Source organism: Akebia trifoliata, chromosome 1 (genome assembly GCF_017979445.1).
Source record: "Akebia trifoliata isolate Shusen 1 chromosome 1, ASM1797944v1, whole genome shotgun sequence".
Taxonomy (NCBI): Eukaryota; Viridiplantae; Streptophyta; class Magnoliopsida; order Ranunculales; family Lardizabalaceae; genus Akebia; species Akebia trifoliata.
This window is the reverse complement of record NC_141375.1, coordinates 28,527,878-28,555,655: the sequence shown is the minus strand read 5'-3', so window position 1 is coordinate 28,555,655 and position 27,778 is coordinate 28,527,878. Positions and strand designations below refer to the sequence as shown.

The 27,778-nt window shown below is 34.1% G+C and overlaps 3 protein-coding genes across 3 annotated transcripts; 2 read left to right on the top strand and 1 right to left on the bottom strand.

Moving 5' to 3' along the window:
• The first annotated feature begins 167 nt into the window (after nucleotides 1-167).
• On the top strand, nucleotides 168-6,542 carry PEX22 (peroxin 22). Its single transcript, XM_086449055.1, has 9 exons — nucleotides 168-479; nucleotides 712-948; nucleotides 1,031-1,078; nucleotides 3,637-3,693; nucleotides 3,788-3,889; nucleotides 4,811-4,876; nucleotides 5,826-5,927; nucleotides 6,068-6,184; nucleotides 6,309-6,542. The coding sequence occupies exons 1-8, from the start codon at nucleotides 375-377 to the stop codon at nucleotides 6,179-6,181; spliced, it is 831 nt and encodes a 276-aa protein (XP_086305181.1). The 5' UTR covers nucleotides 168-374; the 3' UTR covers nucleotides 6,182-6,184; nucleotides 6,309-6,542.
• A 1,510-nt stretch (nucleotides 6,543-8,052) lies between these two features.
• ATXR2 (histone-lysine N-methyltransferase ATXR2) lies at nucleotides 8,053-15,304 on the bottom strand. The gene is made up of 15 exons (XM_086449054.1): nucleotides 15,135-15,304; nucleotides 14,817-14,892; nucleotides 14,323-14,408; nucleotides 13,874-14,202; nucleotides 13,624-13,736; nucleotides 13,455-13,486; nucleotides 12,469-12,620; nucleotides 11,586-11,673; nucleotides 10,839-10,887; nucleotides 10,708-10,762; nucleotides 10,394-10,463; nucleotides 10,237-10,306; nucleotides 9,143-9,219; nucleotides 8,614-8,670; nucleotides 8,053-8,325 (listed from the first exon to the last, which is right to left on the bottom strand). The coding sequence occupies exons 1-15, from the start codon at nucleotides 15,219-15,221 to the stop codon at nucleotides 8,215-8,217; spliced, it is 1,452 nt and encodes a 483-aa protein (XP_086305180.1). The 5' UTR covers nucleotides 15,222-15,304; the 3' UTR covers nucleotides 8,053-8,214.
• Nucleotides 15,305-17,892: 2,588 nt separating this feature from the next.
• GAUT12 (galacturonosyltransferase 12) lies at nucleotides 17,893-23,072 on the top strand. The gene is made up of 6 exons (XM_086449053.1): nucleotides 17,893-18,239; nucleotides 19,791-19,846; nucleotides 19,991-20,152; nucleotides 20,630-21,220; nucleotides 21,719-22,021; nucleotides 22,540-23,072. The coding sequence occupies exons 1-6, from the start codon at nucleotides 18,029-18,031 to the stop codon at nucleotides 22,822-22,824; spliced, it is 1,608 nt and encodes a 535-aa protein (XP_086305179.1). The 5' UTR covers nucleotides 17,893-18,028; the 3' UTR covers nucleotides 22,825-23,072.
• Nucleotides 23,073-27,778: the final 4,706 nt, after the last annotated feature.

The window sequence follows — 27,778 nt, the reverse complement described above, 5'->3', positions numbered from 1 at the left end:
AATGATAAAAGTAAGGGATTCAACAGCTAAGTACTTAAGTCTGCCCGGTAAATATCTCTTGAAAGGTCTGTGTGCTATAATGAAAAGTTGGTGTGGCAACATATGCAAAGGTACCTTTACAGACCAATGAAACGACATACGACATGTTATCTCCTGTGCAGCTAAACGTCTCTAGCTGTCGCTGCCCACAGGAAAGGAAACTCTCTCTCTCTCTCTCTCTCTCTCTCTCATTCGACGAAAGAAACGAAGCTGGTTTCATTGGTAGGGTTTCTCCTGCTAAATCTACAGGACAAGAAGCTATGGCTGATTCAAGTGTTTTAGGGTTTATCTGAGACGACGAAGAAGAAGATCACCAAGACTTGAGAATTTCAGTCATGGCGGATTCTTCTAAGGAAGAATCAGTTCAGTTGCTCGAAAGATTCGACTCTTATCTTGCCCTCAAGATGTCTAATTTCTTATCGATCTCCCTCGATAATCTGGTTCTCATCTATCCTTCACTTCTTTTCATCTCAATTCGAATATATGTAGCTTTTAGTTACAGATCTGAAAGATTTTACATGTTTCCTTTATTCGGTAATTTGTTTGGGGTCTCTGAATTATCTGGTTCCCATGTTGTTCTGATTTCCATCTGAAAGAATTATCTTTTACCCTTTTAAAGTTTAGATTTTGTAAAATTCTTGCTTAACAATTGAGTAAATGCGATGGTATCAGAATTCTCGTTCTGTTTGGACCGTTATGGGGCTTGCAATTGCGATAATTTTGACTTGGAGATTATTGAGAACGCCAACGAGGCATCAAAGAAGGCGACAGCCTAATCGGGAAGCTTTGACAACAACTAGTGGTTCTGAAAATGCTCATTCAAATCCAACAGTTGAGGTCTCGTCTGGAATAACTTCAGAAGATTCGAAAGCGCAGCACGTAATTGATGAGTTCTTCCAGCCTGTAAAGGTGTCTATAGTGTTTTTATACTTAAATAAATTATATATTTATATTGGGTGAATTTTGACGTCGTGGGTTATCTATATTGCAGCCAACACTTGCGCAAATAGTGAGACAGAAATTGTATGATGGAAGGAAGGTATTGTATTCCCTTTTTATAACATGAAGCTCTTGTGAGTATATGTTAAATTGTTAGCTTCTTCAGTTTTTGGTTTCAGTTCTTTTAGTGTTGCGCAAAACTAAAAAAAGTTAAAAATCAGAATGCTGGGTTCAAACTTTTTTTTAGGTGGATTTAGAGAGGTCTTTGAGGATTAAATTTAAGGTCTGTAGAGATTATTAGAATGGTAACAGTAAGTTGGAGGTTTGGTTTGACTTTATAGAGTTTATAGCCTTCTTGTATGAACAGGATAGAAGAGTTTTAATGGATTTTCTAGGGTTGATGAATTGCAGATAATTAGCATAAAAATAATGAATGATAGGGAGCACTAAAATGAGAGAAAAATTGGGTCTCATTATCCAAATTCATAGTCTTGATAGTGTCAACTTTGAGTAATTCAAGTTTTAATTAAGTCAATTTTGGTGATTAGCATTTGAAATTCCTTGCTGCTTCAGTTTGCTTACTAAATCTGACTCAAATTCTAGCATGTTTTATTATGAGGTTTTGAAACCAGGTTGAACGATAGATGTTGGATACGTTCTTTATTACGATGGACATAAGAAACCAACACTGAATTGTTCCAGTTGCCCATCTGTCTGGGGGATGACTATTGGTTGAGAAGTCGAGACCCAACTAGATAAAAGTGCTCGGTCCAGAATCGTCCTGCGAATCTCAAGTCTTAGTACTTAAACTTTTCAAATTTCCTTTGTTCTCTCTTTTTGAATGGGCTAAGGGGTCATGGTTAGTGACTTAGTGGCTGATGGGTATGTTGGTGAAGACTGGTTTTGAACACATGTCTATGTTATGGATACTAACAATGGAAAATGATTGCCTGCCATGAGGAAATAACACTGTTTGATTTTATGACTGCAGGAAGAAAGAAAAATGAAGGATAGAAACTTTGATTCCTCGTTATTTAGGTATTGATGTTTGTAACTTAGAACAATGGATGACAATGTTTTAACTTGGTTTATGTAATTCTAAAAGGGGCTTCCAGGGATGTTCCTGGTTGTGAGCATGATGAGATATATTATTAGGGTTTCAAGAAGGATTATTAAAAGTGGTTAAAGAATTTTTCTTGGGCTAGAACTAAGGTTAACAGGGATTTAAAGGCTTTTGAATTTGTCACAATGATGGAGGATTTTGGTTGGTTTGTAAGCTGGGTTCTGAAGGCCAGAGCCTCAGTGTAGAATGTTCTCTTAACAAAACATGTGGGTATCCCTCCAGCGTATAGTGACAGCTTTGTGGCATGAAATTTCGCTGGCTTGTGTGACATATCAAAATCAAAAGAGAAGCTAGAGCTATAGGAAGAAAATAAAGTAGAACTTGGGTCTGCACTTTTCCGGGAGATTTTAGAGTGGAGTTGCACCACTATAGGACCACAAGTGGTTGACTCACATGCTCAAACTAGATCAATCGAACCCATTATATTGTGATTTGTTATAGAAGCATAATACGTCCATATCGTTCAATTGAATAGTAAAGTACATGTAAATTTTGTTTAAGAGATCAACAGATAAGAGGGGCTCACTTGGAAATTTTGTTTTTTATTTGATAAGACTTATATACATATGCATGGAAGACACAAACATATAAATGTGCCAAATGCACATTTCTATGTTTGTGTCTTCCATGTATTTTTGTTTTTTGTTTTTTTTGTTTTTTTTGTTTTTTTGAAATAAAAAACTTTTATAAAAAAAAACAAACATATAAATGTGCCAAATGTCCAGACATGATTTTCTAAAGCAAAGTTGTACTAACCAGAAGATACCCTCCATTGGCTTTTGGGTTTTCCCGTTTTTGACCTTTTCTTTGGGCATGAAACCAAATGTTAGCCGGTTTTTTTTTTTTTCTTCTTTTCTGTTCCTTATGTTTGTTGTATGCCAAGTTGTTAACTGTTGTCACACACTCACACTTAATGAAAGCAGACAATTTTCTATTTGGATGACACCCGACATCAACTATAAGTTACTCATCAAAAGAAAAACTATAAGGAAGTTGATTCCATCTGTGGGATAAAGTGCTGCATCTTTACTAAAGAGCTACAGCTTGTCAAATACGTTTTATATGCAAAATTTGATGGCAGAATGGCACCATGTATGATCTCGGTTAAAGTAGGTGACCACTTACATGAATGATTTTATTAGTTTATTCTAATCATATACTGCTCTCCTTGCATCTTCAATGATTTGGCTCAAGCTCACTTTTTTCATTTTGCTACTTATAGAGTGTATTTACCTGCTGCACTGATCTCGGTCCTAACATTTTCTAGTATGTATTATGAAGATAACTGTTACAAAATAGAAGCTTGTAATTTCCAAGTTTCACTAATTTTAAATTATGGTAATAGCACCTAACTGCACGCTGACACATTAATGGTTTTAGGAGTCAAGTTAACATAATGCAACTTTTGGGTCTCTTACGTAGCACTATTCTGTATCTTATGTGAATATTTGTAAAATGTCTTGAGATATTCTTTTCTTCATTCATTGCCATAAAATCTACATTGCAAGTTTCATACTCTAGTGACTTGTTTATAGGTTACATGCCAATTGCTTGGTGTTATCCTCGAGGAGAGCACACCAGAGGAGCTCCAGGTGAGTCAGAGATTCCTTTTCAGCTGTCCTTAATAAATTGGAATGAAAATATGAAAAAAAGTGACATCTTTATCTACTTCTTTGTCTTGGACAGAAACAAGCAACTGTGAAGTCGTCTGTGCTGGAAGTACTGTTGGAGATTACAAAGTTCTGTGATCTTTATCTCATGGAAAGAATTCTGGATGATGAAAGTGGGGTGCGTGCAAAATTTGTTCTTATACTGATCATGATATAACTTTAAAGTCAATAGCATCATTTTCATAAAACAAGAAGAGGGCTTTCCCTTATACGGAATTGCACAATTGCATTTCAGTGGTTAGAAATATTTTGAAAAGTATGAAGCATCCATGAGGCTTTTTACCTTTTGTGAGGTGTGGCATAAGCCTTGGGGCAAGGTATGAGGTTTAGGCCTTATATTTGGATAGAAAATAAAAAGATCAAAACATTTATCAAAGACATTATTAAATATATGAACAACTGCAGAAGTAAAGAAATAAATAAGAAAAAGTACTATGGGCATGTTCAACCTGTTGAGTGGTGGGTCATACCATGGGCATGTTCATCAAATGTAAATTTATGCTGTTGGTAGGCTGTTTCTACATTCTACGAGCCATGTACTCTGTAGTCTGAAGTTCCTCTGATAGTATACTTTTTGATGGGTAAGTTATCTGGAGTTCATTTCATATTTCAAGCAACTGCATAAGCAACCAGACCTAGAATGATGGGTGTGAACTCTACAAACCACTTCTGTTCTCCCACCCCAAAAAGGGAAAAAAGAAAGAAAGAAAAAGATGATCACTTTTGTACCAACACATAATTTTGATCTACCCATAAGGAAAACCTTATTTTGATCTATTTTTTTATCCTTGGTTAGAGAAATATGCTTTTATTCACCTGTTTCATGTAAATGCAACTGAATTTCAGTTCTTTGGGGGTGAATGATTTCATGCCAAAAGCCATGGAGAACTATTTTATTAGCATATCTTTTTCTTCCCAGATTTTATTCTCCAAACTTGAGCAGGAAATTGTGATCCTTATGCCATCCATGTTGTAGAATATTAGATTCCAGTGTTTTGTACAGATTTCTAGTTTCATTTACAAGAGTAAAATGGTGCAGGAGAAGGTTCTTTTGGCATTGGAAGAGGCTGGGGTTTTCACATCTGGTGGCCTGGTCAAAGATAAGGTAAAATTTGTTCTTTACATCGATGGATATAAGTGGTGACAATAAGCAAAACTGCAATGATTCTCTTACGTTCTTTATGGTGGGGTTATGGATGTCGTTACCGCTTTCTACTATAAGATTGCTTTTCCAATATGTAGCCCTTTGGGATATTTTCAATTGTGTAAAAAAAATTCTTTTTGTTTTATATTATCGTTTTTTTATTCTTACTTTTTCCCCCCCAAAAATCAAGACACGGCATTGGCTATATATATTATATTTTGGTAGTGGCATTGAATCCAACAATATTTGAAATCTTAAATCTTCACAATGATTTGCTTGAACTGCTTTACTCTCCATTGATTTTGGTAGAGTAGTGTTTCAGGTTCTATAGAATGATTACTAATCAAAAAGTTTTGTTGATATAAACTTCTATCTGAAGTTTTTGAAATCTTTGCAAAAACTCTTATGGAATGGAGAGACTATCCAATTATTAAGTGTTGGGAGCAGCTTATAAGGTAAAAATGAAACAAGCCTTCTGTGAAGCTGGCAACCAGAAAAGGCTCATTGCAGTAATCCCCACTTTTAATAGGCCTTCACTAGCTGACACTATTCCAAGTTCTACCGGCTAAATTGAGTACCAAGGAGAAGCAAGGGGGACAGTTCACATAGATGGTGAAAATGGCAATTCTTGTGTTTATGGAGGTTATCAGAAAATTCTGGATTAGCAAGATATGTCTTAGGTGGCAGCAGAACTTAACACATCGTCATCTCAAGCGTGTCAAGTGCCACAATGATATATTTGAAATGCTTAGATGTTTGAACCTAATCTCCTCCACCTGTCCAACATATTTAGAGATGGAGATGATCAAAACTGCTCATTTAGTTAGTTTATAATGTTTCATTTTGTCCTTGTAACACTTGTTTTATATATTTGATCTCACATGTCATAAATTCTCATGTGTTCCTACAGGTTCTCTTTTGTAGCACAGAAAATGGACGGTCATCTTTTGTTCGGCAACTGGAACCAGATTGGCATATCGATACAAATCCTGAGATTATTTCTCAATTGGCTGTATATTTCCCTTATACATCTCTATCACTTTCTAACTTGATCTAATATTATGTTCATAATGTTCTATTATTAATGTGTATTTAATTTAGAGTGTATACCCTGAGAGATTTTTTAAAATTCTTTTTTGTTAATTAATGCAGAGGTTTATCAAGTATCAGCTTCACTTATCTCCAAATAGGCCTCAACGTACTTCTTCTAATGTGTTCAGCTCTCCAAGCTTAGAACAGTTTTTCAGAATCCCGGATAGAACTTGAATCGTGAGTAGAAATATTTAATGCTCAAACCAGTGAAAATTGGTGGCCAATTATATTTTATGTTTTAATTTTTATTTTCCAGTTTTAGCTTTCTGAATGTCACTTGTTCATTTATCCTGTTTTCCAGATAAGAACAATTGGTCGGTCTTATACCTATTGTTCTACACTTGTGGTACTTCAATTTCCCGTAGGGAAATGTTACTGTTGTTTTGTTGGTTGTTGAGTTCACCCTCTGTTAGAAGGGAATGGCCTTTTCCATACCCAAAATTTGTGCACTAGATGTACTCATTTAGTTCTGAGAATCTTCTGTAAAGAATTCATAATGGTTAGCAATGGTTAAGATGCATTCGAAGATTGTAAATACTAAGCGTCGGAGTTTATATTAATGTCCCAACTGGTAATCTTCATAATTAAGAAACTCATTGGAAGAGCACAATGTCAATGTTGCATGCCAATTGCTGAATGATTCTAGTTTTGAAAGCAAGAACTGGTTGATCTACTCTTGCTACTTTATATCTGCACTGTAGAATTCTAATAAGATTTAACCTCAATTTGTGAGGTTCTTATCGATTTTTCGTGCTGTGAATTCCAAAATCCCATGATATTTCTGGGAAAAAAAACCAGCTATCTTCTACTGCTAAGATAAAATTTTTACCCTTGTCTTCAACCTAGAGATTTTCTCTCTTAATCCATCAGACCCCAATAACAAAATAGGGTTTTGGGGGAGGTTGAAGACAATTTTGATTGCATGGAAAGTCACTTTCCATGGAATTTGAAATCCATGGAAATTTAGTTGTGGAAAATAGGTAGGGTTGGAAAATCAAATTCCATTGTTTGATTTCACTTGGATTAAATCATGGAAAAATATGAGAAAAAGGAAGAAGAGGAGAATGAGGAAGAAGATGAGGAGGGGGAGAGGAAGAAGAAGATAACGAGGAAGAGGAAGGGGGGAGGATGTGGCGATGAAGGTGGCGGCAGCGACGGAGGTAAGTGAAGAAAATGGGGGGAGAACGTCGTGGTGGTGGTGGCGGAGGAGGTGAGGGATGGAGAAGAAGGAGAAGAAGGAGAAGAAGAGAAAGAAGAAGAGAGAGAGAGAAGGTGGTCGGAGACGGAGCCGACGGCGATGTTGACGACGGCGATGACGACAACGACGAGGTTAGTGTAATGGTGGTGGTGGTGGTAGGGAAGAATTGATGATGGAAAATATTGGTGAATTTCATTTTTCCACTCATATGGACGGGAAAGTGAAATCTATGATTTAGTGGACTTTTTGAATGGAGTGAAAAATGAATTTCCATTTCCATGTGCAATCAAACACTTGAAAAATGTCATTTTCCATGGAAATTGATTTTCCACCCTATTTTCCATGTGCAATCAAACATACCCTTAAAGTTTTCAAGAGAAAAATTGCTTGATTTTTGTGAAGAGGTCAAAACAATAGAAACTATTCTGGGGTTACTTCGAATCTATTCCATTCGTATGTTGATTCGTCGTTACTTGTTCCGGAAGAGTCAATATTTTCATTAGCTGGTTTTTGCTGTACCCACCGCTAGTACAAAGATGGTGTTTTGGTCATTTTATGTGGCTCTCTCATGCAAGACTGAACTCAATAAGCACGAAAACATGGGGGAGGCATTTCTAATCTTCATCAAACCAGGGTACTCGAGAATTATCCTTTCAAAGGTTCTATTATTGTTACTGTGGGGGGTAATATAACAGCCCTAAATGTACAAGGATTACGTATCATTTAGGAAATAGTTACATCATTTAGGAAATAGTTACGCAAACATTCATCTTGAGGTCTTTGTTTGCCACAAATCATGAACTCTAATGTGGAAACAAAACCCAGCCACTATAACGGAATCCTTGAAGAATCCAAAACGGTAGAACCTTTCATGTTAAAAACAAAATTGATAATTATTGTCCGGTAGGTTTATAAAAAGGTACATACAAATACAATGTTTTCCCAAAAGCAATCTGGTTCAATTAAAGCTTCACTTGTTGAAGGTGCTGCAATCTTTTAGTAGTAATGGTTATGGCTCTTCCTCTAGGCACTTGGGACATCGACATCTGAAACCATAATCTGCAAGTAGTGCTTGTCTCTCTTCGAAAGGAAGGTCCTCATCAATATATGAAATTGTTATCTGTAAATTGATGATAATACAAGTCATGTTACTCATGTTCATTTGATTCTGCTAAATCTTAGGCAGCAAAGCTCGTCAAACAGGATAGGAGTCATGACCATGGTTTTAAATCTCATCCAAGACCGAGACGACTTGTCCAATACGTCTCGGTATCGTCCACCAATGATACGGATAGACAAGTCAAATGCATCGGACAAGACTTAAAACCATGATCATGAGATGCTTATTTTGTAAGTTGTAACTGGCTATCAGACCATAAATGCAATAATATTCAAGGTAAAAAATTACCTCCTCTCCCGGGGAAATGGATCTGAGTGCCAGTATTGTTGCCTGGCCATCTCTATCCTGCAATTGGAATCTTCCATGATTTAAAAGGCGCATGATGGAAAAAAGTAAAAGGCCGACTTTTCTCATATTCACCATGAGAGAAAATCTACACTTAAGTTCTTGTGGTTGGGACTTGGCTTTCGATTGGTCCTTATATTCTGTTTACTTAAGTAAAAAAAAAAAAAATTCATTGTTGCACTTGATATCCAAGTGAGGGGGAGATAAGCTTGATGGGTGGAGTACAGTTTTTTTTTTGCCACACAAGCAATGTAGTGGTTAATGACGGTGAAGGTGGGTTCTATGGGATTTGTCTTAATATAAATCACATAAAGGTTGCATTTTGTTGGATGTTTTGATCTTCAAATGGATCAGAATTTTTATGTTTTGGAAAAAAAACATAAACCCCAAAGAGCTAAAAAGAATTCAACTAAACCATTCTTCTTGGAAGAATAAAGCTTCTAATATTTGCAACTCCAATTTTTCGAATTACCTCCTCTCTTTTAAATGCTTTGGCATTAGGACAACAGGAATGGTTCATACAACTCTGTAATGAGAAGAATGCTGAGCCTGGCACAAAATAAAGAAAAACGAGGTTAGATATGTTTATAATTAAATCTGAAACATTTAAGGGAAAAAGAAAAAACAATTATGCATTTTTCTTCCATATGACAATCAATTTGTTCCACAAAAGAAGAAAATAATTGCGTTTCGATATGTGAAACGCATGAACTAAAAAAATTAACTTACTCTCAAGATTCTTATTTTGAAGAGTAATTATATGAAGTAGAAGGACAGTTTACGTTGTTCAGATCCTTATACGAAGACAGCTATGAAATAGGATTACAAATGGAGAAGGAAAGTAACTGAAAGAGACAATATCAATGCATAATACTTAAGCTTTCAAAATTTTATCATTTATTAAGATTACATTGGGTTTTTCTTTACAAAGTGGTCAACAAATTATCTGAAGTGATTACATGGATATTTACCATTTATATCATTGAAACTCTTTGGGTACAAAACAGACTAGAAATCCGCACATTATATTAATGGTAAATCAGTGTTTCTATTAGAGTATTAAATGTGATGTCAAACAATAAGGTGTATTGTGACACACTAAATAATTATTCAAAGGAACAACGATTGTGAGAGGGTACTAGAGTGTTAGATGTGATGTATTATAATACAGTGTATACTGCTACACCAAATCATTATCTTATATTAGGATTGGATTAATCAATTATGATAGTTATACAACTACCTATTATTTATTTATTTAAAGTAATCTCACGGGATATCATCCTTTCTCTTGGTTATTCAGTTCAATCGAAAGTTTATCAGTTTCAACCATGGAATATGATGTCTTACACAGTATACTACAGTGTAAACAATATTGGGAGAGCTAAATGTACCATAAAATAGCTAAAATATGCAAATGCTTCTAAACTCTATTATTATAGTGTTAATGAATTATATCTTGTAGAAGAGAATCCTATCGAGCATTCTATAAAGGAAAGATTCTAAATAATGGAAGTCATCAGTACTTTGTCATAGTGGTGCAGTTTTGTTCGAAACTAAACCTACCTTGACAACAGACTGAATATTCATCTCCAAGAGCATCCAAAAATGGTTGTGTAATTTGCTCCGCTTCTTCCTGCAGTACAATCTCTAGTCAAAAATGATAATAAGGAATGACACCAGTAGACCAATTACAAGGGGGGTGAGAGATTATTGTTCTTACCTTTTCCACTTTTGGAAGATCATCAATATATAAAAAATAATCCTCCACTGGTGATGCTACAACCAAATCACTACATATACAATAAATTATGTTAATTTTTATGAACTAAAGGCTTAAATAATCGTAGACATACAAGAGCCTTCAAATGGGGAACTCTATAATACCTTGTAAGTAATAGATAATTAGATATGTCTTCATACGTATGATTCTTATTTTAAGCAGACTAGGCAAGTAACACGAGTAGAAAAGACCAATTAAAAAAAAGATGAGTAGATATGGGAAAAACATTAGCCTTGAAGGAATTCAGAACTCACAGATTATTTAGCTCAAACATGCCAATAATATGCCCATAGAGGTCGAGTGAAAATACTAGGTGAAGTCAAGGATCTTAACTAAAAGAGAGTAATAATTGCTTTGACAAATGTTTCTGCACTTCAAAGGATACAGGGTGCATATTCCTTGTCAAAGATAGATTCCTTTAGGAGCTGCAGCGACTGGAACATTCAAACTGAGCCATTAAAATAACGACTCTAAAAAACATAGTTGCAGCATAATTCCAAATCTAAATACACCTAACACTAGAGGTTCACCTCAAATATTTCACATGATGAGAATAAATATTAGTAATTAACCTGCTTTTGAAGTTCATGATAATATTATGTTAACAAAATGAGAAAATGAAGAACTGTCCACTTGTGACTTGTATGCTATGCAATAAGTATAGCTTAAATTATTGAGTTCACGATGAACAATTCCATAGATTTCAATAACCTTTAAATTCAGATCGAAGACAGAGCCAAAATGCCAATTATTATTACTATTATTTTTTTCTAAGTTGCAAGAACCTAATGAGTTGAAAGATTTCTTGCAGTCTAGACATACAGTATCCAAAATTGACATGTTAATCAAAGTTGTGGAGTTGAACTTGTGCAATATATCTTGATATCATTGATTAAATACTTAAATGTAACAAAGAAACTTTGCAATGCTCATGTAGGTAAAATTTAAAGATCATATCATCAACGAAAACTAGTCATGTTGTAATGGGTTCTGCAAAACTTTTACCATAGAAGTCTGATTTTTAATTATGAAAGAGAGACTTTTCTTATAGTTCCAAGGTCCTATAGAAACTAGTATCATTAGCAGAAAAGTAAATTAACATAGCATACACCAACCCTTTAAAGAAGCTTACCGTGAATGCTAGTTCCTTTATTTGCATTCTAAACGAAACTTCATTGCAACGATCAATGTCATCTGGCAAAGACACACAGTCCCACCACCTACCAGCAAATCATAAGCACGTGAGCATCCTAATATGCAATGAAAAATAATGAAGACTTCTTCTGTGTGCAGAAAAAAAAAACAATGTATTAAAAGCAATATACGAAGCAAAATAAATAAATAATAGCCGTTGGCACCATTTATTCTATTTCACCATTCAATTAATTATATTAGCCAAGGATGTGTCTTCCTATCTTTAGTTACTATTTTAATAGCAAATTGGCATAGCCAAAAAAATCTGACTATAGTTTCAAACTTGAAAAATGCACAAAAATAAAGAGCAAATATAAGAGAAAATTTAGAAAATAAGAAGATGAAAGGGAAAGTTGTATTGATAAAGAGAGTGGGAACTCGCGTGAATGACAGGGGTTAACAAGAAAATGTGGTGGATGTAGAAAATGACATGATCTGAGATGGTAAGAACATACATGGTGACATTTGAATTAATGATAAAGATGGATTTAGATAGAATTAAGGAACTTAATGATGACGATGATGAATGTAAACATTTTAGTTTTTGTCTTTCCTAATCTTAACACTCATCCATCTCAAAACCCACGAGATTAACTCTCTTGAGACTATCATATGCTTATCTATGTTAATAAAAACCACGTGGAAATTCTTCTATAGGATACAATGGGAAATTATTAAGGACAATGTACTATAATTGTTTGTGTTCACAGATACATTTACGATAGATATTTTTATAACTTGTGTACATCTTGAATAAAGGATTGTAGCTAATTGACAAAAATCTATAGTGGACCATGACACAAAGGTAAAATAAATGGAACCTTCGCTTGTGTCCCATTGATAGTGGCTTCCAAGCTTCCAAAAGAAGAGAAAAACCAGATTTGTCCATTCCCTTTTGTCCAGTGAATGATTCTTGGTCTCCAAGATCAGCTGCTTTCAACTTTTTGTACCTTAAAATGGTGAATGAAATTGCCTGAAAGTTGAGGCCAAAAAAATGTTTATCCAAGATCAGTTGTTTCAGTTTATAATTATTTTATAGGGAACACACCGGGTAGTCACTGTACTAACATCTGATCAAGATGATTTCCAGTCAACTAGGTCTTTCACATGGGACCAACAGATCAGACAGTCCCGATTAACAAAATAAATCAGCTGTGAGATATATAGAGTAATTGACTACCAAATCTACGGTGGTACCGTATTTTATGTACATATCTTACAATCTAAAAAATAGTCCATTTTTGAAAATATTACCTTTGGAGGCATATATAATTTTCAGACCCCAACTGGATAAGACAATCTTAATGATCGAAGGTTGCTATGCCAGAGGTGTATTTCACACATGATTTTATTTTTATTTTTAGATAAGCATGCTGAAGAGCTTGCAACCCTCATCAGTATATAACATATTTGCAAGACATATTGAATTTTTCAGATTTCCCACAAATTAGTGAAAGGTGGACCTCAAGAGGTCAAAACCCCTCATCAGCAAGGTAGTTTTACATGTTTGTGAGCAAGGTTGAATTTTTTCAGACACCAGAAAGTGGTCAAAGGGTGGGCCTCAAGAGGTTGAAAACCCTCATCAGGGAGGTCATACATGCCAAAGCTCCACAAATTTGAACTTGAGATTGTTTTCTTTGAATGAAGTATTTCACCCAACAATACTAGTTTATAAAAGATGGGACTACTAAACGTCCTAGATAAATCATATTTGAACAGTACGTTTGTGATGTAGAATTACTTCATACCAGCACCGTACAACAAGAAAAAAAAAATTCTTATCCATGACTGGTGCAAATAATCATACCTTAGCAGCAAGAAGGAAAATATCATTTGTTTCTGGGAAAAAGAAAAAAAAAAAAACGAACAAGGATAAGTAGAAGTGAAATGAGAAATATGTAATAATAGCATAATAACCTGCTAAATTATACAATTAAATGGATTGTAGCATTGATTTCTTAGTGTTGAAACCTCACCATTAGCATGTTCAACAAACTTTAAAAGTGCCTCCCTGCATAAGGATCCTGATCGCTCCCCAGTACATAGTAAAGAATGAAACAATTCCCAATCTGCCTCTGCGCATATTTTGCTGCAAAAAGGTTGTTAATTCAATATTATTTCAAAGCACCTTAAATATAGACACAGGAAGAACATTGTCTTTATATGGTGTGAATTAAACCGGATACTTCACACAATGTTGTTTGAAAAGAGACTAATTTTGCTAACCTGCAGTAGTGTGCTTCACCACACCCACCACGACAAGGCATTGCTGAAGGCAGAGAGAACTTCTTTGAGTAAGGAAGCACGATGTCGCCATTCATTATTGACTGTAAAACTTCCTTGGGGAGAGGTATCTTCTCTTCCAGACCACTAGAAGAGCATGAACCCAAATTATCAATGTCTGTCATGAGGGAGTTGTCATCTCCATCCGATGAATAAGTTGCACATTCATTGCTCTTCGATAATCCTAAATCTTGCAAATAGAGTTTCCTTCCAATTTGAAGTTCTATTGAGCCAATAAAGCGAAAACAATAGCTACAAACCAAGCAATCAACCTATGACACAAAAGAAGACATACACTTAGAAAAACTTGTAAACACATGGGTAAGGTATCAAATGATAATCCACATAAAGAAATAAAACATAATCAAAGAAAAGTTGATCAAAGATGAGACCTTATTAGAACTATGTTGAGCACCGACAAGCATTTGATCCTTCAAAACAAGTTCCCCTTCTCTGAATTTCGACTCCGCATATACCCCTGTACTTCAACATTTGAATCGGAACACATAATATAATCCAATTAAAATACTAAAGAGAACCCAAACGCATAACAATCTTGGACATGCAGTATCTAGCTTCCTAAACAAATTTCCCGCATCTCAATTTTCATTCATGGTTTGTTCCTTCCGCTCTATATGCAACAACTATACAGGTTTCCTGGCTTAATAAAATAAAATAAAAATCAAATTATATGTTAATGGGTGCATCAATTGAGTCTTGAATTTATTGCCCAATTCAATAATACATCGATTAATGCAAGTAGCAGCGAAATGGGGACATGGTTTGGCTCCAAATCAATAGTTTTTCAATGATATTCACTTATTCAAACCTGACCATAGAATGTACAACATGTGAAAAAAAAAAAAAAAGGATGATATTTACAGACCCTTTCCGAACTCTCCCTCGTTTTTTATTTTGAGACCGTTGCATTGCCTTGCTATTATAAGTTGATCGAAGTATTCCTGTTTAGAAAAAAAGAAAAAAAAAAACATATTTTCTACATCATCACTAGTTAAGGAAAATCAGACAGATAATGAGATCAACAAATCAACCTAACCCAAGTTTAGTTGGGGAAGAAACAATATAAAATACAGTTTTTTTTTTTTTTTTCAGTAATTAAACTATAGTTTTCATATTTAGCCCCATTTGAAGTTCAAGAAGAAAATAGAGATTAACAAATTAAAATATAAATATAAAAGCTTGCCTGAACTTGTTGAGGAGAAGGAGGTTTAAGAAGAGCTGAGATTATTTCAGAGAACTCTGCATCGAGAGGGCAGAATAGAGTATCCATTGAAGAAGACACTTCAAATATAGAACCACCACCACCTCACAGTCGCACACACGGTGGAGGGTTGTACTTTGGAGACTTGGGACTTGGGCGTCATTTGTTCTTCTTTCTAGGGCTGTTAATGGATCTGAGTGTACCCGATGACCTGATCCAACAACACAAGTTCAGACCCGAAATCAATAACTTCTGATCCAGATTGGGGTTATAGCTTAATCATGGATCTCAACTGGGTAGACTTAGTTCCGATTAGGTACCAATCTATACAATTAATTGTACAGTTTAGATTGTCTTGATTTTCGATATTGTATCGGAATCAGGACACACCATATTTTATAGGATTGGATCTGGAACTTAATGTGACCGATCCAATTCGGTCCGGATCTAATTAAGTTCTTATAGGATTTGGTACCAACTTATTATCATTTCGGTTCGATCCTGATCCATTGACAATCCTGGATCCAGTAGATTGTCATTCTGGTTTGATACAGGTATCAGTGAAAAAGTTCCCAAACTACATAGTAATCAGAATGGGATCCTAGGTAGCATTGGTCAATTGAGTACCCATTTATCCAGTTTAGCCCATGATAACAGACTTAAGCAATGCAGCCCCAAGACTGACCTAAGAATAACTGACTGAGTGAGAAGAACCCAAGCCCAATCTAACAATGAGTTGGCCAAAAGCCCATTGGGCCATCCCAGCCCATAAAAGTCACAATTGTTTAATTAGGTCTAAGGGATTAGATCCAAGAAACACAATCAAACAACCTACGTTTTAACTAGGGTGCAACTTGATCTAGTTCAAACCAAGAATTGAACCAAACCGATAACTTTGGGGGTGATTTGGTTTAGTTCTTGGATAAAATTTGTATAGAATATATATATATGTGTATAATAATTATTATGAATTATTTTAGGAGTTAAGACATAGATTAATGATCTTTTATGGATAAACTAATGACTTTTTATGTATAGATTAGTGATTTATTCATGGAACTGATTTTAATTTGGTTTGGGTTGATTTGATTCCAATGAAATTATGTTCAGTTATGGTTCTTATTTAGTGGAACCGACCTATGTCGATTTAGTTCAAATTTGACTTCAAACCAAACCAACTTGCATCCCTAATTTTAACTGACTTATTATAAAACAAAGTACTGTAAACCGAAGTTAAAACTTATATTACTTCTAATCTTATGATTACATATCAATGTTTTGTCACTTCTACTGAAAATTTACAAGTGCCCAATTATCATCAAGAAAATTAAACTTTACGTTATATTTGTTCATGTTATAAAATTACAATTAAAATGCAATGCACTTGTAATTTATTTGGTAGAATTTTTGCTTTGTTATAAATTATGAGTGTTGATAATTTGACTATCCCACATGGCATACTGAATCTCTTGATGTGACATGTGATAGATTCATAGATTTGTATTCCTTGGGATACAAACTGCGCATCCCCAAAAAGTGCAATTGTGTATCTCGAGAAGTACAAAGATACAATTCTAGCACATGTCACATCAAGCAGAGTCGATTGGCATGCTCAGTTGGAGTTCAAAACACCTTGGACTCATAACTAAGTTGTGCACGCAGCCCAATGTGCATATTTTTCAATTCAAACTACCATGTAGACACGTTCTAGATCACTACTCAATTATGAACACTAACAAATGTGTGCAACCAATAGATTAATTTATTAAATTTTTTTCAATGAAAATGTCAAATTAATGTTATTTTTAACACACAAAGCAAGTAAGATTAATATTCAATAAAACTCTCAAACTTCTATGAAAAAAATAATTTTGAATAATAAAAGAAAAAGATCTTAAGAAGTACTAATTATAATTACAGGGTGGGGGTATAAAGAAAGATACAAGAAACTTAAAATTTTTGAATAAGTATCACCATTTAAGAAAAGAAAGAAAAGAATGTATTGTTGGAGTAAAATATATATATATATAATAATTATTTAATATTTCATGTGTAACTCACGTGTAATGTTGAAGTAAGATTAAATAATAATTATTAAAAGGTCGTTTACGTTAAAAATTAAATTAAATTAAATCGAGTCGTTCAGCAACATCAGGTGTCTACGTGGTAATGTTTTATTGGAGTTTGAAGACATTGGGCTGAATGAACGGCTATTAAAAGCCCAAAGTATTTTAATCACCAACTAATCCGTGCCACGTAGAGACCTAACAACGGGACACCGTATTGGATCCTTAGTCAAGTTAAAATACTCTAAAAAGAAACCCCAAATATACCACGTGGTCTTCAATGATTGGTCAAAAGAAAATAAGATGTTGTTTCCTGTAATTTCACTCCACTTCATTTCAACCCAACTGCGCGTCATTGTTATTTAAAGCGAATGTCATTTTCGATGTAGAAACTCTGTTCCGTCAAATTCCTCCCTCCTCCCTCACTTTTCTCTCTTCTTCTGCTCTCCAAACTTCATTTGTAGGCAAAGCGAAGTAATACCATACAACGACACCATCACCCTCTCTTCTAAGTCCCAAGTCCTTTTCCCCACAACAACCTTCATGCCTAGAAAAAATAAAATAAAAAAACAAATAAATAAATGAACTCAGTATCCTTGTATTTCTATTTTCTAGCCTAAATGCTAAGCAAGGTTAGGTAAAAGACAGCAACCTTTACACCAGACATAGCTCCTCCCCCATATGGGTTCTTGGATTTGAAACCATCTTTTCAGCATTCATCCTCAATTGAAGTAGAGAGGGAGACGAAGGAGGGACTCGACGAGTATCATTGTGTGTTTCTTCTTTTAAATTTTTTTTTTTAATCACAAAATGCAGCTTCATATATCACCGAGCTTGAGGCACGTAACTGTTCTTCCTGGGAAAGGAGTTCGAGATTTTATAAAGGTGAAGGTTGGTGCAAGACGGGTTTCGTATCGAATGGTGTTTTATTCGCTTTTAGTTCTTACGTTCTTGCTCCGATTTGTGTTCGTGTTGACGGCCGTGGATACGATCGATGGTGAAACCAAGTGCTCTACCATAGGTACGTGCGTCATGTCATCTCATCACTTAATTTGTTCATGATCATGTATGCTTCTCAAGAACAGCATCAAGTTCTCAAAGCTTCAAGTATATTTATTAAAGAAATCTTTGGTTAGAGCTTGGACTTATCTCCATACATTCTAAGCTATAAATTAAAATTTGTAGTTTAAAGAATAATTATATAGTAGTTTATTTAATGTAGACGTAGTTAACTATGCATTAATCGTATTGTGTCTCTTCTATATTGAAGAAGTCGCCTGGAATTGACCTCTTCCATACATCATCATCTGATAGAGGATTATAATATTTTAAAAGAGAAATTTAAGGTAATCATATTAATGTAGATGATAAAAGACAGTGCAATATTAATTGAAATATGTTTGGATGATCAAATCAATAAAAATTTAATTTTGTAAAGTAAAAATGTTATATTTGAATAAATTTCATAATTTTACTTTCACTTACCACCATTTTATATATATAGAGATGGTATTATATGGACCGAGGGACTATCTCTCTCTATGGATCACATGTCAAGGTGGTGCCCAAATACACCATCGGGGTGGCACGTGTCTGTAGAGCATAAAATTTTATCAACTCTCAAAAAAATAGAATAGAAAAAAGAGAATTTTTTCACCATTGGATTTAAATTTTGAATATAGGAGTTCACGACAACAAATACTTTTTTGAGGGGATTTTTTTTTTCAAGCCAATCTAAACCACAAACAAGAGACCAAGTTGTCATTTGGACAAATGAGACAGTCCATGTCGCTCAAATGTGGACCTCGGTCTATGCAACCTTTTCCCATATATATTTTTTGAATTATCTATCATATCTTATGGCTTCCTGTCAAGATCACCTATGGATGAGATGGTCATTCATTTGTAGAAGATCCAATGTTGTTGTCAATAGAACGGGTTGGTTCGTTAACAGGCCCACCCAACCCGAAAATCAGGGACCAGGGCTTTGATCTTGAGCATGCATACTAGGTCCAAGATATAATTTCAAGCCCATAAAATTTGGATCAGGTTAAGCCTTAACTGCCTACATTTATATTTGAGGTAGTATATGATAATTACTTAGTTCTTACCCGCTTTTATATAACCCATATAGGTATCAAACCCACCAATGAAATGACTACCCTTATAAAATTTTAATCCATGATTATTCTGTTCATAAATTCACTAAATATTGATTTGAAACTAAAACATATTGACTATTTGCTAACTTGTTATTATCGATCAATTTTCTCATGTAAACAACAATATTGCAATGAATTGAGTTTTTTAACGTTAACCATGGTGAGAATGACTCAATATATAGTTGATTGTATGATTTAAAATATCACTTATAAGACCCCAAAAGTTGGACTCGAAACATAGTTGAACTTGGCTCGAGTTTATTTGGGCCTAGGAAGGGCTTGGCCAGTTCAGGCTCTATAGGGCTTTGGAACAAAGGAATGGATTAGCCGAGGTACTAAACATTCTAATTATTGATTTTGTGATTATCATCGTTGTTGGTATATAATCATGAATTTTGATCCCCTTATAGGATGCGTGGGGAAGAGACTAGGACCAAGAATTTGGGGAAGACGGCTAGACTCAATGGTGATCTCCAAAACGCGTATTATCGATACAAAATTTAATTTTTTTTCTTTAATCATATCTATATATTCTATAGAATTTGGAACAAATTTAATTAAATTAGAAAATGAAAACTGCATTTATTTGTTTTGTTGATGATCCAAAAAGGTGCCAGAAGATATGTATCGAATATTAGAAGGAAATGGGAGGGAAGAAGATATGGAAGTGGCAGGATCATCAGATGTCCCACAGACATTAGAGGATTTTGTTGCTGAAATGAAAAGCAACAAGTCAGATTTGAAGACCTTTACTGTGAAGCTCAAGGCCATGGTATGAACTATGAACCCCCTATTGAACTTTTCTTTCACTTTTGTGACAGCTAGCTTTAGCTTATCTTGACAAAGCGTATTTTTTGGTAGGGCTATTGGTTCGGCCCGGCCCGCCTAAAATTTTAGTATTTTCAAGCCCACTAAATCAAGTCAGCTTGAAATTAAATCGAGTCAAGTCAACTTGGTCGAGTTTTGAGTCGACTCAGGGTATCTTAAAACTATGGTTTTAAGTAATGAGTCTACACTATTGAATTTTGAGTTGACTTGAAATTATAACTCGTTGGAACCAGCTCGGCGAGTCAACCAAGAAACTCATCATGACACATGGAGTACTTAAACAAGTCATATTAGAAATTGGACTGAAATATAATGTTATATTTAATAAGTACGATCCTGAATTTTATAATAAAAATATTTTTAAATCTTTATTTAATTTAATTTAATTATATAATTGAAGATCGTATCTTGACTTTGTTAGGTCAAATTCCTTGAACAAAAGACAAGAACAGCTAAAATCCAAGAGTATCTATACCGCCACGTGGCATCAAGCAGCATACCAAAACAGCTCCACTGCCTTGCTCTAAGACTAGCCAACGAATATTCCACCAACGCTGCAGCAAGGCTTCAGCTCCCAGCACCAGAGTGCGTCCCATACCTCGTCGACAACTCTTTCTTTCATTTCGTCCTCGCTTCGGATAATGTCCTCGCCACCTCTGTAGTGGCAACCTCACTTGTTCACAATTCTTTGCGTCCCGAGAAGGTTGTGCTTCATATAATTACGGATCGTAAAACTTACTCTTCAATGCAAGCATGGTTCTCTTTGCACCCTTTAACTCCAGCTATAATTGAGGTCAAGGGGTTGCATCATTTTGATTGGTTTACTAAGGGGAAGGTCCCTGTGTTGGAAGCAATGGAGAAGGATCAAAGGGTTCGGTCGCAGTTTCGTGGAGGTTCATCGGCTATCATTGCAAATACTACTGAGAAGCCCTATGTCATTGCTGCGAAACTACAAGCACTTAGTCCCAAGTATAATTCAATCATGAATCACATACGTATATATCTACCAGAGGTAAGTTAGGATGTTAATTAATGATTCAATTTTTATTGCTTTATTAAGCCTAGATATTAATGAAGTATATTAGGCATAGATGCACATAGATAACGTGGTGTTTGGTATACCATATCATCTTTACATTGAGATTATTATTGTGTTATAAGAGATTTAAAAAAAAAAAAAATTAAAAGATAGGAGATATCCACAGTAGGGTAATTTTTTTTATTTATATAATAATTATTACTGTATTTGCATTTTATTAAACTTTAATTTTGTATAGTTTTCTTGGGCATTTATTTAAAAAAAATGGTGCAAAAGTAAATTTAAGTACAATATATACTATTTTTGATAAACAATTTTCATTACCAAATTCACAAGATCTCTTTTATGCTAAATGTTTTAAACACAGTAATGTTGACTTCTCGGTCCTTTTAGTAAAATACTCATAAAGCTTAGATTAGATTAATTTTATCAGTTAAGAGTATAACTCCAGAGGTTCTTCGAATGGTGCAGCTCTTTCCAACCCTTAATAAGGTAGTCTTCCTGGATGACGATATTGTGGTTCAAACCGATCTTTCACCTCTGTGGGACATCAATCTTAGGGGCAAAGTCAATGGAGCTGTGGAGACGTGTAGAGGAGATGATAAATTCGTTATGTCGAAGAGACTCAAGAGCTATTTGAACTTTTCTCATCCCTTAGTAAAAGAGAATTTCGATCCGAATGAATGTGCATGGGCCTATGGCATGAACATCTTTGATCTAGAGGCATGGAGGAAGACTAACATAAGCCACACCTACCATTACTGGCTTCAGAAGGTAAACTCCATCACAGACAATTTAATAATTTAATAATTTAATGTGCTTGGTATTATAGTGAAGCTGGCTTGACCAAAAATGATCCAACAGGGCCATTGATGGATTGAATCAGACCTGAAATCTGATTCGAAAAACTGGGGTACAATTCAAGGATATGAATCCCATAAGAACCCGATTTGGTAACCTTATTAAATATCATCCCATTCCAAAAATCTACGAGAAAATATATAATTGTATTTGATCAATGTCAATGGCTTGGCGATAACCAGTGAGACCTATTCAAGTATTAACATAAACATGATTTGGTGCATTAATATATTCTTTATTCCTACACCTTATTATAGTGCATCATATTAGTACTCTAATAGCTTCTGGCTAATGACTCCATGAATAGGCATAAAACTCATTCAAAGCAGAATCAATTTTCTATAAAGAAGTGCGACTTTTTTCTCTTCAATTTTTCTATGAAATTGTCTTATAAAATAGTTTTGTGAATTTATTTAATTTCCTTCTTGCAGAACTTGAAATCAGATCTGAGCCTTTGGCAGTTGGGAACGTTACCCCCGGGTCTAATAGCTTTCCATGGTCACGTTCATGTTATCGATCCCTTTTGGCACATGTTAGGGCTTGGTTATCAGGACAACACAACTATGTTTGATGCTGAAAGGGCTGGTGTTATCCATTTTAATGGCCGAGCGAAGCCTTGGCTTGACATAGCGTTCCCACAGCTCCGACCACTATGGGCAAAGTACATTGACTTCTCAGATAAATTTATCAAGTCCTGTCATATAAGGGCTTCTTAGATTGGAATTTGAAGAAGAAAATGCTGTTTCTGTTGTCGTTAAATGTTGATTGATGATGAGAAGAAAATATTGTGCATATAGATGGGAAGGAAAACAAGAGACATAAAGACCTTAAAAGAGTTTATGGTTGGAGAGAATTAAGGCATGATGGAAAGAGCACAGGTTCCTGTCCTATGAAGTATGTAAATTCAAATTCCTTTGATGCTTAGAATTATTTTTTCTGACTTAAAAGAGATGAATTTTAAGGATTTTGAGGCTCCCATTTATATTATATGCGCAAAGTACACTTATGTAGAGATTTAAGTGGCGGGGAAATAACAAAACAGGGCATTTAGAAGCCAAGATGGAGATATCTTTTATATGGTAATGAAATATTTTTTACCAAACAAGGTATCTGTCGTACTTGCATTTATTTAAATTTACTTTTATACCTTTTTTTTCTTCAAGTTTAAATAAAAGAATAATGATTTTTTTTTATGCCCCCTCTAATATACACCCCATCACAAAACCATAGATCATTTACCTCGAGATACATAGAATCATAAATCTTTTTCTTGTGTATCCCGAGGCAAGTGATCTAATTTTTTGTGATGGGGACGTAAGTCAGTGGGTGTCAGATTATCACCACTCTTAAATAAATCATTGTAGTACAGGTATAAAAATAAATCTAAGTTAATATAAATGCAATATGTACCTTGTTTGGTATAGAAATTTTCAATACCAAATATAAAAGTCCCCTACAAGCTAAATATTTTAGAAACATATTTAGCACGACAATATATTTAAGTTGATATAAATGCAATATGTACCTTGTGTGATCTAAGGTTTTGTGATGGGGGCGTAAGTCAGAGGGGTGTCAGATTATCACGACTCTTAAATAAATCATTATATTAAAGGTATAAAAATAAATCTAAGTTAATACAAATGCAATATTTATCTTGTTTGGTATAGAAATTTTCAATACCAAATATAAAAGTCCCCTATAAGCTAAATATTTTAGAAACATATATAGCACGACAATTTTGGCCTTGGCTCACCTATTTGGTAAAACACCCGTTGTTCAATCCTAGTGCCAAGTAGGGTTGTCAATCAATACCCATTTAATTGGAATTGAAAACCCTAGTTACAAATCCCTTTTTATTGGAACCAATTAGAGTCGGGTCTAAAATGGAAGTGAACCGATAGGAACTGGAACCATTAGGTTCTATCCAATAGATACCCACAAGTACCCGGAATCATTTATTTTGTCATTTCTTTTGCTCACTTGTTTGGTAAAACACCCATTGTTTAATCCTAGTGCTACGTAGGGGTATCAATCGGTACCTATTTAACCAAAATAAAAAACCCTACTTGCAGATCCCGACAAGTACCCGAAACCATTTATTTTGTCATTTCTTTCCATACTATAGATGATTTAAGCTATTTTTTATTTTAAAATAAATACATCTTATATAAAATTCTTCAATTTTTCATATAAATTATTGATTGGATTTTAAAATGAATTACTCTTCTAAAATTTAATTTATTATTTTTAACAAAGATGAATTTTATTTTTGAAAAAATTCATTAATTTATACCTGTAGTATATAAATTATAACTAAGTTAATAATTTTGTTGATAATATTTTTTGAAAGGATTTTTATTTATTTATAATGATTTGACATACCTTTTTTCTAATTCAATTCTTGAGAATCGGAATTGATGGGTACCTGTGATTTTTGGCAGATCCAGTTCCGGTTCCATTTATTTTGGAATCGGACCCAGAATCAACAAGAACTGAAATCAAACTAAATATCATGGTTATGGTTCTAAGTTCCTTAGGAACTTACCCATTGACACCCCTAGTGCTGGGTCCAAAAGATGAGTTTCATTCCTAAAATCTTCTCGAAAAAAAAAATGATTAATAAAGAAGATTTAACCAATTAACCAACTAACAAAGCCTTATATTAATGAGAATATGCAAGTGGTTGGAAAAACAAGTAATTCGTATCTCGATTCCAACAACTCTAAATTCCTAACCCAACAAATTCAGTCTTACCAAGGCTTTTGATCGCATCAATTGAAGGGAAAATCAACGATAGCTAATTGTCCCATACTAAGGCTTCTAATTGACCTCATGAAGGAAAACATCATCTATAGCCATTTTCCCTCCATGTGATATGCCCAAAAGCCTTAGTAAGACTACTAGCCTTACTAACATAGTCAGGTTAGAGCTTTCCTACAATACACAATAATTCAATGTTTATTTGAATGGTGAACAACTTTTTTAGACGAGTCTCTAACAACCCCACATGGCATACTTAATCCACTAACTGACGTGACAAGTTTGGAACCATAGGTATGTGCTCCTCGAGATACACTTGTTTATGGGGAAGTGCAACTATGTATCCCAAGAAGCGCAAATATATGATTCTCAAACTTTTTACGTCAAGGTATTCGATTGAGTTTGCCATCTAGGGTAGTCAGATTATCATGATTCTTTTTAGACTTTCCTACCATAACACTTTACTTTTATCTTTAGGGTACATTAAGGTGGATTAAATACACCTTGGAAAGAAGCATTTGAGGGTATTTTTTGTAGAAAAATAAAATTTCAAGGTATGTTTAATGTGCCTTAACGTGTGCCCTTAGGACATAAGCTAACAAAACCCTTATTTTTAAGTGATAAAATATTGTTGTTTTTATGACGTATCTTTTGAGTATCCATATAATAAATATTTTATCCCAACAATATCCATGCATCATCAAATCGTGACTTTCGACAAAATTGCTATTTCGAATAAAATGTACATTATTTTAGTTTGTTTGAATCCTTGATAGGCCTACCTACTAGGGCTGTCAATGGATTGCTTCTGAATCAATTTGAGACCAACCTGATAAGGATCGAATCACCCCTAGAACTGATTTGATAATCATCCAGGTCTCTCAAAGGATCAGGTTTTATTGGATTTCAATACTAAGATCAAAACCCTATCCAATAATTTTTGGTCCAGATCAAACCTGATTTGATCACATCATATCAAAATCTAAATCCTCAATCCAAATATTAATATTAAGTTATTGGATCATAATGGATTGGATTTCGGGTATGATCCAATCTTTCGACATTCCACCAAGAGAAAAAAATTCTTGGTGGACTAATGTACCAAAGTTTTGAAAATCAGCATATTTGATATAAAAAAAATGTCTGTTGAGCTGTTAAATGATCACCAAACTACAAAAGTAGCACACAAGACACTTTTCCACCACACCCATTTTTATTACGTTTTTTCTTATATATTTATAGCAAACTTTCTAAAGAGTGCTTATATTGCCACATCAACTTTTACTAAGAGCACTCAAGAATTGACACACAACTTGAGGTGCTCTAAATAAAAGTTGGTGTGACAATAGAATCTCTTTTTAAAATTGAGATATGTGAGTGTGTGATTTTTTATTTAACAAGTGACAGTCTTTTATATTCCCTTCTAACAGCTTAATATTTTCCGTACTAACAAGTACCCTAGAATGCTTGATTCACGTGTCGTAAGCTTTCGATAATCCCGATAAAAACGACACCACGTTTTTTACTTATTTCTGTTTAATTGTGGGTACGAGACACTACGAGAGCGAGTAAAAGGGCAAGACCGTACGAGTGGGAGGCATACGTCAGCAGTACGAATGGGTTTCGATTACTCTCATCTTGCCACGTGTCCAGCAGTTCTTCCTTGGATAACGTGTGTGAATAAATAAATAGCAAGCCTGACCAACTTAAGGTCCTCCGGTGTTACGTACGTAGATTCACAAAGCTTAGAATTAATCTAAATTAATTTGATTAAATAAAGATAAAGATAGCGGTGAAATTTCTAAGTTCTTCCATGGATGTCCGGTGAGTTCTCTGTTTGATTATTGGAGCTTACGCCCTGCGTTGTACACTACAAATCAGCTGCATTGCAAATGTTTTCAATGCAAACAATTTGCATAGATTATTTCTTTATAACTATTGAGAAATCTCTTATATTATTTTTTACTAATGATAATTTGACACTCTTTTTTCAGACACTCTCATTCGCTTTGTGATTGGTAGTTACCGAATTATAAATCTTTCTTTTATGTATGTTGAAGCAAATGATTTACGATTTTGTGATGGGACGTACAAGGGTGTTTGAAAAAAGAGTGTTAAATTATCACAATCCCTTTTTGTTGTTGTTGTTGGTGGATATTTGCAATAAATTTTTTTTAGTTGTAATTTCTTGCTAAAATAAAAAATAAAATCAATTAATTAATTCAACAACATCAAATAAATTATTAAAATAATAAATATAATCCCAATACTTGCTACATTAAAATACATATGAAGTTACAAAAAAATCTTCATCAAAAGGTATAGCAACCTATATATTAAAATTATAAAAAAAAAATTGTCATTAAAGATACTATTAAAATTTCAAAAATACCTTTATTACTTGTTACAAAAACAAGTGTATGAATTTACAAAAATACCTTCATGAAGAGGGATCTTTTTTTTAAAATAAAATTGACGAAGAATATGATGTAATTTTTATATGCAAATAAATTTTATGATGAGAAGTTTGAATTCATATGTATGTTATTACATTAAGCATTGAGGACTATTCTTATAATTTAGAAGTTGCTTTGATGAGACTATGTTTGTAGTTTTAATAGGCAATTTAATGTATTTAGGAGGTGGGGCATTTTCATAAATTTATATGTCTATTGTTGTACTTAGTGAGGGTATTTTTATAATTTGATAAATAGGTATTTTATTAATTTTGATATGTATAGGTTGGAGTTGAATGATTTTGCAAAGAGCCCCCTAGCCTTTTAAGTGAGGATTTGCACTCACCTCTAGGCATCGAAAAGCATGATCCGATGCATCAAGGTTATAGAGGATGAAATTCTATGAATTTTGAAAAAAAATTCTTAAAAAAAGTTAATTTTCACCATTGAATTT

Excerpts from the sequence above, each read along its gene's own strand:
- PEX22 (XM_086449055.1), top strand. The coding sequence starts at position 375 with ATGGCGGATTCTTCTAAGGAAGAATCAGTTCAGTTGCTCGAAAGATTC. Across the intron at positions 1,079-3,636 it reads AATTGTATGATGGAAGGAAG|GTTACATGCCAATTGCTTGG; the intron begins GTATTGTATTCC and ends ACTTGTTTATAG. Across the intron at positions 5,928-6,067 it reads AGATTATTTCTCAATTGGCT|AGGTTTATCAAGTATCAGCT; the intron begins GTATATTTCCCT and ends TAATTAATGCAG.
- ATXR2 (XM_086449054.1), bottom strand. The coding sequence starts at position 15,221 with ATGGATACTCTATTCTGCCCTCTCGATGCAGAGTTCTCTGAAATAATC. Across the intron at positions 13,737-13,873 it reads GGTGAAGCACACTACTGCAG|CAAAATATGCGCAGAGGCAG; the intron begins GTTAGCAAAATT and ends ACCTTTTTGCAG. Across the intron at positions 8,671-9,142 it reads AAGCATTTAAAAGAGAGGAG|GATAGAGATGGCCAGGCAAC; the intron begins GTAATTCGAAAA and ends TTCCAATTGCAG.
- GAUT12 (XM_086449053.1), top strand. The coding sequence starts at position 18,029 with ATGCAGCTTCATATATCACCGAGCTTGAGGCACGTAACTGTTCTTCCT. Across the intron at positions 19,847-19,990 it reads GAAGACGGCTAGACTCAATG|GTGCCAGAAGATATGTATCG; the intron begins GTGATCTCCAAA and ends TGATCCAAAAAG. Across the intron at positions 22,022-22,539 it reads ACCATTACTGGCTTCAGAAG|AACTTGAAATCAGATCTGAG; the intron begins GTAAACTCCATC and ends TCCTTCTTGCAG.